Below are 12766 nucleotides of genomic sequence, written 5' to 3'. Positions count from 1 at the left end.
AAATAATCATTATTTGCTGATATTAAATCATTGCAAACTGGCAGATATTTGCAAACGAACGTGTGTCTTTGTGCACATGTGCACACACCTCCTGTAGCCTAACAACCAGCAGGAGGTGTTAATCTGTGGCTGTCTGGGGGGAGGACTGTCAGCAGGTCGAGTGTTGTCTCCTTCATTAACACCCACTAACATCCATCTCGTCTCATCACTGCACCCCCGCTCTGAGACTCCAGCATGGCCCCTCCCTCACCTCCCCTCCTTCTGTCTGTCTGTGACTCACCTTCATTTTGACCTGAGAGGAGACGAGCTCAGGGTGTGTCTGCCCCACTAACTGCTGGTAAGTGTCTGTCTGTGGTTTGGACCTGGGGGGTGGAGGGAGGGGGCGGCGGGAGATTTTACGAGGTATCCTGTGTCAGCGGCTGCTGCTAGTTTTATTGGGCTGCTGTGTGGAAACCCTGATTCCAGTGGTGGTGATTTTCATGCTTGTGTGTGCATTTGTTTCTTTTCATTTAAATTGGATGTTTCTTCTTTATCAATTTACATATCTTATTATTTTTTAGTATTTTCTGCAATCCTCATTTAAAATGGAAAATAGACGTTTTTGTCCTGGAGTAAAACCTACAACATGAAATATGTCATTGTAAAAGTTTTCATTTGTTCAAGTAGAGTTAAGATATTTTATTCATACAATGTATAATTTCCCGGTTTTGCCGAATGCCGAATTCATCATAATTGTGATATCTGAGCTCAATTAAACGTCTCATAAGAGAAGAAAATATTTTTGTTAATCAGAAAACAGCCCATTTTTTCATGAACAGATGGTCAGACTGGTCCCCACAAAATCCTTCACTTGAAGTAGAAATCAAGAATGAAAATCACCATAACTGGAGTGGGTCAAAATTACCATAATGATAAAAAAAATGTTTTATTTACCATTTAATCTTTATATTTAATTTGTTTTATCATTTAAAAATGAATCTCAAGGTCTGTTTGATGGAATGTGGCTCATGGTCCTAATTAGAGGTCATTAATGTTATTATAAAGTGCAGCAGATAGTGTACAGTGAATGTTTGAAATGTGGACGACTAATTACATAAAATAAACTGCTTAATTCACATGAAGCCGCTGACTTTAAGTCAGCACTTCTAACACTTACGCTTCATACATCAATCTTGCATTAGCACTGCAGGCAGTTCAACATCATGAATGTTTAACTGAACACAGAAAAGTCATCAGTATTTATTTCACTCTGGGAGTGTAAAACTTCCAGCAGTCCTGGAGCCAAATCAGCTCTGCAAGAGAACGAGCAGCTCTCGGATCAGAAATAACTGTCGCAACTTAACGCTGGTCCATTGGCTGCGTCACCACAACACTTGTACTGAAGCTTCAGACTGTTTTGTTCCTCTCAGAGCCACAATAAGGCTGTGATGCAGTTTTAAAGGGTCGGTTCACCCAAACGCAAACAAAATATCATCTTTTAAAACTTCTCTCCACTCTAATGTAATGGAGGTGAATAGAATTTGTGTTGTGTTGCTCACAGCGTTGAATAATTCAATTTAAAATACAATGAACCATTTATATAAGTAATCCATCCCTAAATTGACCCTTTAACAAGACATTTCCTCATTGCTTTGCAGTAAATGAATGTTCTGCACTGGGTAATAAAATAATACTGGATCCGCGTAAATGCTACGTCATATTTGTCCAATCACACGATTTTCCACTGATTTTATTGGACAGCATGTCAATTCACTGTGGATTACTGTCAAATAATCAGAGATAGTTGAACTGATGATGAGTACAGCTGGGACATGGGAGTTAACCGAGCCGCTATCTTGCCGTTTTTAGTCTAACACCAGCAGCAACGGTCCGGGCGGGTACAGCCAGCCGGGTCGCCACTCCGTGTCGGTCGAGGTTCAGATGCAAAGGCAGAGACAGGAGGAGAGAGACTCGTTCGCCCAGGCGCAGCGACAGTACAGCTCCCTGCCACGGTAAGAGAGAGAGTGTGTGTGTGTGACAGGCTTGATATGATGCTGTGTTTGATGTTTATTTCTGTCTAACAATCAATATGTGCTACGAGATTATGTGTGTGTCAGTACACGTTGAATCTTCTCGTGTTCCTGCTGCTATGAAACGTGTCCCGGAGGCTCAAAGTGTGTTTGTGTCTGTTTTAGATGTCTAATTCAATGTAATGTGTCATAATGAACCTCAACAGGTGCTTTGTGTGTGTACGTGTGTTTGTTCATGTTTTACTCACACTGTGGGGACCTGATTACACAGTCACATTGTGGGGACTCACCTGCCTTATGGGGACAAAAGATAAGTCCCTGTAATGAAAATCATCAAATTTTCGGGTGAAGACTCTCAAGGAAACGCATGTAAATCTGTAAAGTTTCCCCACAAGTGATGGAAATACAAGTGTGCGTGGCCATATTTTAGGCACGTTGTAGGGACATAAGTCTATTTACACCAGGCATGTCCAAATGATTCCATACAGTTTTCATTTTGAACTGGGATAAAATTAAACTTCCTAATATCCTTGAATTTACAAATAAATCTTCATGTTTTTATGTGTTGAACAAAACAACCGTTCTGTTTTCTTCATTGTTGCTTCACCCTGCTGAAGCACACTCTGATTTAATGCTCTAACTTGCCAAACCACCATAACAATGAGTGAGAGAGATCAGACATGAACAAATAAGCAAACCTCAAAAAGCATCATCCGAAACCATGATGTCATTCTTTACATTTCCTGCATGTCAATTATTTTTAAGCTCAGTAAACACAGAAACTATTTGACTGGAATTGCTCCCATTTGTCCGGTACTTTAAGATCTTCAAGGACATGTGGACCGACCCAAATCCAAAGGAAACCCTGACACACACACACACACACACACACAGACACAGTCAGCCTCAGAATGGACAGTTCATGTTACCTTCTCACACTGATCTGACATGATTGCTTTCCTCTCCCTTAATGTAATTCCCTTTGATCTGCATGCTATGACTGCCTGTTGTTCCAGGAAGTGCTAGCCTGTGTGTGTGTGGTGTTTGTGTGTGGTGAGTGGTAGCGGGTGTAGGAAGTGACATATTGGAGACATGTGGACATTTTTCTTAATTATAAAAATCAATACAGGATTGCTTAGACAGTTATGGGTTAAGAGAGGGAAAGTTGAATCTTTACCTTCAGAGTCAACATTTCATGTGTACGTTGAAAGTCAACAAACAGACGAAACTGTGCTTTCTGTGGCATGAAATTAGTTGATAAAGAAATAACATTTTGAAATTCTTTATTATGCAAAAACATTCCATCTCAACATTTTTAGAATTTTTAAATGGATATGAATAGTATCACAGATGATTACTCATCATGACACTGCATTATGAGTAACGTCGGGTTCAGGACCAAGTCTATCTACAAAACCCAAAAGCAGAAATTTTCCTCAAAGGGCTTTACAGTCTGGACAACATGCAAAACCAGGTATCGTCAGGTCCCCGTTTCTACGTAGTAGGTTATGTAAAGTTTAAGAACCTTGTGCATGTGAGCCTGAGAGTTGATATTAACAGCAAACCACAAGGTTGGAAGCATTCGTCTGGAAAAAAAAAGGCTCTCTGGTTTTCCTCAGGGTCAGTGTGCCATCAATATGCTTCTATCTTTAAACCATGTTTTATAGAAATTTGCATGTTTTTTTTAACTGTTCTAGGCATCATCCATTGGTTTCCATTCATTTATATACAACACTGTATGAAATTCCATTCGCAGACTCTTGAAATTGGCTTGAGTTATGTCACAGCAGGAATCCTGTCTTTAGAAATAATTACCAAACCATAACAAAGTGCAACCATTTAAATCAATCTGCAATTAAACTTTTATCATGCAGCGATAAAGTAACCCTGAAAAATAGTAATGTTAGACTTGATTCTCACTGCGATAGATGGAGCTGCTCAAGTTTCAAGGTTCTGCTAATAGAATTTTACATTGGACAGAAATGAATGGAAACCAATGGCTGCCTGGAAAAGTATGAAAATATATTCAATTCAGTAAAACTGTAAAGAATACATGTGCTTACGCTTATGTGAATGAATTTGATTCTTGAGTCAGTTCAGGGACAAACTGTCCGGGAGTTATTATAAAGCCGTCTGTAATTACTCACTCAGACCCTTAAACACCGTGCAAGGTCAACCCAAGCACACCTGTCCTGGCGCGATCATCAGCTTGCACTTACCATACATATACAACATTAAATACATTATCTTCTATTACTTCACCATCGTACCCTAATCCACTGTTATCGACATAAATCCCTTCCTTGATAAATATTGCAGGCAGCTTTGCTGAAAGATTAATGAACTGCCGTCTCGCTCCAGCGGCCAGAGGCAACATCCTGTGGCCGCGTCACTTCGCTTTTCCACTAATTCCATTAAGAAACTGTTCTGTTTGGATAAACCCTGCTGTAGTATCTTGAGAACACTTAACTATTGTTTGAGTTAGCGCATACCATCGTGTGAAGTCAGAGGCTGAGACAGAGCAAATATGGCGTTTAGGAGATCACAGCCTTGATGGGATTCGTATGGGCCCGTGTCGATCACGGAGGGCAAAATTCTTCATGTGAGCATGGCTGGATTGTGAATGGCGACGTGATTAATGGCGGTAGCATTCCTTAAAAAACAGCTTTCATTTTAGATAAAGGTCAGTTCCCCTCTGGGCGAGACCCTTTCCTAAACAAGAGCTGTGAGTGAAAATAAACCGCTGCCATTTGAAACAGTGACGGCGGATGAAGGGCCCTCATATTCATCACCGGCGAGCGCCATTGATCTCAGAGCCAAAGTAATGCCATTATGGGAGAGCAGAGGCTGGCTGCAACAGCTGCAGCAGGCATTCGCTCTCACCAATGTGTGTCTGCATGCATGCATGCATGTGTGTCACGACCACATGTCTATCTGCCCTGCACTACAGCCTCTCACACAGTTTTTTTCTCTCAGTCTCACCCTGTCACCTTTCTTTTTATATCACCTGTCATGCTTCGCCGTGTGCATGCAGGGAATACAGAACAGCATACATCTTTCTGTATTTACCACACATGTACGTGCTCCCCCTTGGCACGGCATCAGACAGAGCGAGCGATCTGGTTTGCATTTCTCAGCAGGGGAGGCAGACCAGCTCTGGCCTCTTTGTCAACATATGAAATGAAATCAGATGCCGGGGACGCCTGTCTCTGAAAATTGGAATCACTCAACCGTGTGCAAGAATAAACCTGGGCTATATTCTCCTATCTCACTGATCGAGCAGCGTATCCCTTCCCAATTGCATTCAATCTCTGTTGAATAAAAACAAAGGTCTTTTCTATTCTCATTAAGGATTTTTTTTTCCTCCTCCCCTTCCCACTCAAATCCAAACACAGGAATAATATGATTTCTTCACAGCTGGCTGATAAACCCGCTAATTATACGTGGCTCAGAGTCAAAAGCCCATTGATGTATTTGTGTGTCTTCTTCTTCTTCTTCTTCTCGCTCTGCTCTGGTTGGGCCTTGCCCTCGAGATAAATGGGTGGAGCTGCAGGGTTTGGGACGCTCATGCATATCATATGGGCTCCCACACACACACACACACACACACACACAAAAAGGAAGGGCTGCCACAAAGAGGCTAGCCAAGCAGAAATGAGAGGTGATGTCACACATCTGGATTTTTTCTTCTCCCCCCACGTTTCTGGTAAAGGGCGAGGCAACCCTCCAATAGCATGACAACTAACCGTGCCTTTAAGACACTTGTGTCAGGTGTCAAATAACAGCCTGGGCAAATCCATCGCGGACAAGATGGTCGCCTCATTTTGTGAAAGGTCTGCTGTTACTGTCTGTCAGATCCAATGGTTGTTTCTGTCTGTCTCAAAATAGGCCTAATGGGCTGGAAGGGGGCGTTGACAAGGTTAGGGCTCCCTGTATGTTGTTACCGTGGGCTGGTACTTGCCCAGAGGCAGCTCGTGATGGTGCCACATTTTCATTGAATGTGATGTCTTGACAGTACAGTAATTTTTCAGCAAACATCCAGAAAGGTAATGTGTTGTGGGCAAATATTTTTGGTGCTGGTGATGTTTTTCCCACCAGACCAAGTCACAGTCGGTGGCTGCGAGGGTTCAAGCTGTGCGTCGTGGAGAAATAAAGCGCTTGTGTTTGAGAAAGAAGGACAGAGAGCATTTATTGACACATGTGTGATTGTTTTAAACTGCTTAAATTGCCTTTCCACATGTCACCAATCGGTCATCTGAAGTGCAAACAGGAAGCTAATGCAGCTTGACTCTCCAGTTGCAGATTTGTGAATGTAATGTAAACAAATATTTGTGAATAAAACAGGACTGAGGTGTAGCCTGGCTTCCATAGCAACACTAGGCTTTCTGTTTTCTTCAGCTAACTCAAGTGTAGTGCCAAAACTCAGTACAAATTCATCCTAAAGGGGAATAAAAAGAGGATGAGAAATGACAAAACCTATGGAAATTGACCTTATCTCTCAATCTCGACAACACTGACATATTCATTTAGATATATAGAAATTTAATGTCTGTTGAAAACCTGCAGACATACAGGAGAAATCAATCAGAAGTTGCGTGACAAGAAAAGTCATGGATGTGTCATTTAGGTTTATATTTAAGGAATCATATGTAAACAAATGTCAAAGCACATCTCATGTTTTCCTCTGCTGTGTCCTCTCTCCTCACCAGGCAGCCCAGGAAGAACCCCAGCTCCATCTCCCAGGACTCGTGGGATAAGGCGTACCCACCTGGAGAGGGCTTCCAGACAGCAAAGGACAACCCCAGGTACTCCAGCTACCAGGGCTCCAGGAACGGCTACCCGGGCGGCGGCGGCGTCAACGCCCGAGTCCTTCTGGAGGCCCAGGAGCTCCTGAGGCAAGAGCAGAGGCGCCGAGAGCAAGAAGCCAAAGGGAAGTTAATGCAGGAGAGCACCGGTAACAGCAGCTATGAGGGGTACTCAACAGCGCACCTGAAGGACCCAGCATCCCCCAAGGGTCCGTATCGCCAAGATGTGCCACCGTCGCCTTCGCAGTTAGCGAGGCTTAATAGATTGGGGTCAGAGAAAGGAAGACTTTTTTATTCCTGAGGAGTATTGTTGACTGATGGATGAAGAGCTCATCAGAGAACTTGTGGATCAGGAGCTGAAGGGGGGTTACCTTCAAGAAACCGCAAAAAGTGGACGCTACAAATCTTGACAAAGGGACAACCTAAGGGTCTTCTAGCTTAGCGATGATCTTAGAGGTAAACAGTTGTGCTGTATACTCAGTATGTGGGTGTTTGTGTTCAGTCCCTCGCTGTGCTGATGACCTATACCAGTAGTCAGTCCCTCCTACAGACATGAGATGCTCAGTGCCTTCTCCACATTCACGAACACCACAGTCGTCCAGGACTCTGATTCATCGAGATCTGGCACCGTCACGTACTGACAATCAAATGGGCAGACAGGCGAGCGAGTGGGCGTTCTCTTGAGCCCGCGGGGAGGCGTCAGATTCTGTGTGTGGGTTTGTGTGTGGGCATGTGACAAGGTACACGTTTCGCCATCGGCCGTGTGCGACGCGGATTTACAAAGCGTCCCGCGGACGACTCTCCCCATCGGTCACGAACCGCTTCACTACAGTTAACACCCGACCCCGACCGATGCTGCCGGCGTTCCTCAGCATCCTTTTTTTTCCTCTCCTTCCAACGTTTTCTCCTCAGCAATCGAGCTCTCTCACTTGAGTCCTCCCCGGGGAGCCGCAAAAACAAGGCAAAGTGTATGAAAGACGAAGGGCGCAGTGTGTGTGTGTTATTAATAAAAAAAAGCACCCCTCATAAATGATTCATATCGTGTGTTATCTCCGTGGAGGAGACCCAGGCAGAGAGGGTAGACAGCTCTGATCCTCTGCCTGGCCCCCCTGCACTGCTCTGGGCTTGTTTCCCCGGCCCGCTTGCCTGTCTGTCTGGAGCTCTGGCTTCCATCCTCCTCTCGTTGTTCTCGTCGCCTGTTCATTACCTTTAATTCTTCTACCTCAACACCCCCACCTTTGTCCTCCTCTCCTCCTCGCTCATCTCCCACCTTCCTCTCATCTCACCCCTCCCCTTCCTCTTACTCTTCCTCCTGCTACCCACTACCACCCTCCTCCTCCTCCTCCTCCTCCTCCTCGTCTCCCGAGTCAGGCTCTGCACTGAATTTTTCATCACAAGCCACCTGCTGCCTGCCAGAGCCAAATAACGCTGCCACCAAAGGCACCGACAGAGGGCCCGGCTTCTGACATAGAGAGAGGAATAAAAGAAAAAAAAGCAGCCAGAATAAAGATGGTTAGAGAGACAATGAGCCTCCCAGTGAGAGATTAACTGGAGCTTTTCTCCCATTTTTAACAAAAGGAAAAATTGTCGTCAAGAGTTAATTACTTTCAATTTGCCGTAATTGCTTTCTCTATTTTTACCTTTTTAAGCTGACACTCCAGAATTTTTGGAAACTGCTTTTTTGAACTGCTCTCTTCCAAAGAAATACTTTAAATGGCAACTTTTCATAGTGTGACCAGTGAAGGCCCGGTTAGACCAGAAAGCAGAACAAAATAAGCAGTGCAAGAAAATTGGTGACATACACAGAGGCCTGGCTAGCCTGCCAGAACGGGCTAACGTTTACCATCTACTCCAGTCTTAATGCCTCTTTTATGGAGCAGTTTATACTCTAAATGAGCAGATGGTGTAACTCGGCTAGTTAGCTCTGTTAGCTCTGTTAGCTTCCTCCATTCTCGCCTCCGTGGCTTCACGTCTCCTCAAAGGGCGGCGCTGTCAAGGCAGGTCGCTGTCGGACAAAAGCGAGAATCCGTGGGCCAAACGTGAAGTTTGATGAAAGGGTCTCATGCAGTTTTGCTTTGCCCCTGCCAGCAAATCGTGGCTCATTCCATTAAAATTTAATTTGCTGATGTGTTGAATGCTGGTGTGACTGGGCCTTAAGCAGGACACAGTTTTTGGTGAGAGATGAGATTGCTTTTAAATTCATTTTTTTTCAATGCTGTGAGGACCACAAATGAAATTGCATTTACTGCCAGTGTAGTAGGGTGGCTTAGGGAAATCTCCAAAACCTGAACAAATTTAAACCAAAACTAGATGCAAATACAAAAAAAATATCTAAATACTGTATCTACTGTAGGAGATCGCTGCTGACAAAGAAGGTTTTTGTCATTTGGTTGGGTCAGACTCTGTAAACCAGTGGCGTTTTGATTGGGAATCAGTCTAGCCCAGTGGCTTGTTCCATTATGACCTGAGAGTATTTTCATTCCAATCAAACTCTGCAGCCGCTGATTAGCATTTTTTTCACCCAGAGAGGAGGAAGCAATCAGTGGAACCAGCTGCTGGAGTTGTAGGTCTGAGAGAAGACCTTGGACGTTGATGACACATGCTTAAATCGCTGCCACAGCCCACCAGCCCACTAATATAATTATTGCAGTAGGAGGCAACCGATCCTCTCAGTCTGAACCCACCCTTCTTTGACATCGCTAATGTTTGCGACGTGATTGTCTCTGCCAGCGAGTGAACAAATGAGATCGAGCTGGGGTCGAACTTTAAACAAAAGGGAAGTACAAAAAAAAAAAAAAGTTGCTATGATCAAGCTGTGGAAAACAAACAGGCGGTACGTAATTGCCCTTCACTCCTACACATCCTCCATATGCAGAGTGAAGCTGCATGACATACATTATCTCCCGCTGGTTAATGAAGACGCTTGCTGGGAAAGATTCAGGCTTAGTAGAGGCAATAAACAAGGAACTGAAATAATAAGAAGATGAAGAAAACGGGACTTTTCAATGGCATTATTCCAGTGTGTAAACCTGTATTTTAACCTGAGGAAAGTTCACAATACTGCTCTGATTTAAGCTAACTAAAATGTCCCGTCTGCATTATGTATGTACGTTGGGTGCAGCAGCACAAACACACTACGCTTGCCAGTGTGTTGTTGAATCCACACAACAATGGAGCTCTGAATGGTTGTTTTTAGTAAAAGGTGTCTGGTTGTAGCGGCCAGCACTTCCTGCTGTGAACACTCGTGCGTCTGCACATTTAGAAGGACGTATCTGACCTGTCGCGGACGTCGCCGTTCAGCTGTCTGCGTGCAGGATCTCATATCGATAAGTGCCTGAGATGACGTCGTGATATTTTACACAAATAGGGAAACGATGCGATTTGTTTGCCAGCGACACCACAGCACACAATCCGCGGTGTGTTTTTGGAACGTTTTTATCGTATTAAAATGTGTCATATTCGGGGTACTCCTTCCTGACCCTTTTTTAAAAGTTTATTTACAAGAGCCAACACTCACGAGCGGTTATCAGTGTATTTGTATCCTGTTTTGACGTTGCCTTCAACCATGCTGTACCATGACGTGTTTTAAAGTATAAAAAGAAATGGAAGCTGATGTGCAATTGTTTTGTTTTTGTTGTTGTTGTTTTTTTCCAGAAAACTTTTACATGATATATTAAGAAATGTATACGGCCACTTTTCCTGTACATATCAAATTTAGAATAAAACGGAAGGCTGTTTCATCCGGTGTACGACCTCGCCTGCCTCTCTGCCTGTCCTGCCTCGTCTTTCCTCGATCGCGGCTTTGAACCGGGATCAAGCAGGAGGGACTTTTTCTGCTGTCAAATGTCAAATCTGTCAGGTCTGCTTGCTGATGTCTTCTTCTGAGGCCGTCAGAGAAGAAGACCACGTACGACGTGAGACATCATTAGCTCCTGTGGGGAAATCTCACAGCAACTGAAACCAACATTTGGCATCTCTGCAACGAAACCGGTCTGTCGAACACACTGAGGTAATCTCCCTAATGCTGTTGTGTTTCCTGTTATTAAGTTGGTCCCACTGTCCCTCACAGGGGAGCTGTCGAGCAGCTCCCTGCTACTGTTTTTGCTCTGAAGGTCAAAGGTGACGTCCTGACCAAATACCGCTAATGCTACTTAAGCCAACCAGCCGTATGTGTCGGAAGAAACTGAGATTTGAGAACAGAGGAAGAAGAGGTGGAAGCTGAGAAATCCCTTTGCCTCATCCTGTGCTTTTATCCTTCACGGCAGTCTGTTTTTTATGGACTTCATGGTGTGTGTGAATGACATTCATTCTGTCATCGTGGTCAGACTCAGCCTACAGGAGGGATTTCATTTTCACTCTTTTGAAAATTTGGCTCTTTGAAATTTTGAACCATAGATGGTCAATAACTTTCAGTGCATTTCCTTGAAGGTGCACTGAGGAAACACACACACACACACACACTCACACACCGAGGTTTGCATTAGTGAGGACATTTGGCACTCACAAGCGCAGATTTACAAGAACACAGGATGCCGTCTCAGCTGTCTCACTCCTCTCCTCCACACTGGTATTCAAATACTGCTGAAATGTGACACACACACACACACAAACACACAGTGCTTCTTGGGTTTACTGCAGTACAGGTGAGGCCAGTCACATTAGAGTGTGAGGAACAAACAGGTCTTAAAGTTATATGTTTCCTACTATAACACCTGAGAGGCGACAGGTCTTGATAAAAATAATCAAGAACTTATTTCCATTAACTCTGTAAGCTGTCCTGTTAACATGAACAGGAAAAGGAAGAAACCGCTGCCATTAAAAAGTTGATTCAGTGATTGTGATGACGGTGTTTCAAGGTTGGATTTTTGATATTTAACTGCAACAGTTTCACGGTGGAGTAGATGAGGTCTGACGAGGGCCTTTTTGTTCTGGTACATACAACAACACACAAACAATGATACCAGAGGATGTTTCCTGATTACTTTGTTGATCCACAGACTTTTCATCTAGCGCCATTATTGGCTCATATTTGTTATTTGTGCAATATGCTGTTTTATGAACAAATACCTGCAGAACTAATGACACTCCCATCAGCCCCAGCTGTTCTTTGTGTTTAGTGCTAATTCGCAAATGTTTGCATGCTAACACACTAAGATGGTGAACATGCTGAACATCATACCTGCAAAACAGTGACTGCATTCACATGCACAAAATATCTCCTCATTCTGAGAAAGACAACATTCCTGCCAAGCTGTTGACTGATTAATATTCCAAAATTAATATTCCACTAATATTCCCCTTTACATGCAGCTGCCGCTTAATGAACGCAGCCTCCCTCGCTCATTCGGTCAACCACCTTCTTGGAAAGGTCGGCGTTGTGATATTTGCACATATCCAAACACCTGTTGACATCCCAGTTTTTCAGAATGTCTTAAATGTGAAATGTGGGCTTTTCTTTTGTGCATGCACCTCCACCCCAGCCTTGCAAACTGCTCGCTAGGCAACGCACATGCAGAATCCCACGTGTCTGAATTGGAAAACGCTCCATTCAGAACAAGGTATATGCTGTTTACACCATTTGTGTAAAATTCAGAATATGAGTGTGCATGTAAACGTAGTCAGTGTTCCTACTGCATGTTATGAATGGCCAGAGCTTGTTTTCTTGTTCAGTGTAATGATCCATGAAATACTCAGTGTGTACCATGTGTAGATGATGCAGAAGTTGCTTTAATTAAGGAGAAGTTTCTCTTGGCTCCATCCGAGTTACACAAAAGCAATCTTCTACTGTTTGTGATTAAGGGTTCCACCTGAGTACTTTAAGTTGTATTACCTTGCTGAAAGACTCATAGATAATCTGTTTTTGGAGAGAAAACTCTGATCTCTTACCAATAACAGGTGATCCTCCTCGTGTCACCTTCGTCTGGTTCAGTTCTTTGCCAAAAGCTGCGTAAT

At 43.7% G+C, this 12766-nt stretch overlaps 1 protein-coding gene across 7 annotated transcripts in view; it reads left to right on the top strand.

The window, feature by feature from the left end:
• The window catches only part of LOC121614432 (partitioning defective 3 homolog), a 220602-nt gene extending 210039 nt beyond the window's left edge, over nucleotides 1-10563 (top strand). For all 7 annotated transcript variants that reach the window (XM_041948295.1, XM_041948294.1, XM_041948296.1 and 4 more), the window contains 2 exons: nucleotides 1849-1991; nucleotides 6719-10563. In XM_041948295.1, coding sequence (XP_041804229.1) covers nucleotides 1849-1991; nucleotides 6719-7115 — 540 coding nt within the window. In that variant the 3' untranslated portion in view covers nucleotides 7116-10563. The remainder of the gene's footprint in view (nucleotides 1-1848; nucleotides 1992-6718) is intronic.
• The last annotated feature ends 2203 nt before the right edge of the window (nucleotides 10564-12766 follow it).

This window comes from Chelmon rostratus, chromosome 12 (assembly GCF_017976325.1).
Source record: "Chelmon rostratus isolate fCheRos1 chromosome 12, fCheRos1.pri, whole genome shotgun sequence".
Classification (NCBI taxonomy): Eukaryota; Metazoa; Chordata; class Actinopteri; order Chaetodontiformes; family Chaetodontidae; genus Chelmon; species Chelmon rostratus.
Note: the sequence above shows the minus strand (reverse complement) of the source record. Positions and strands in the feature narration are given on the sequence as shown.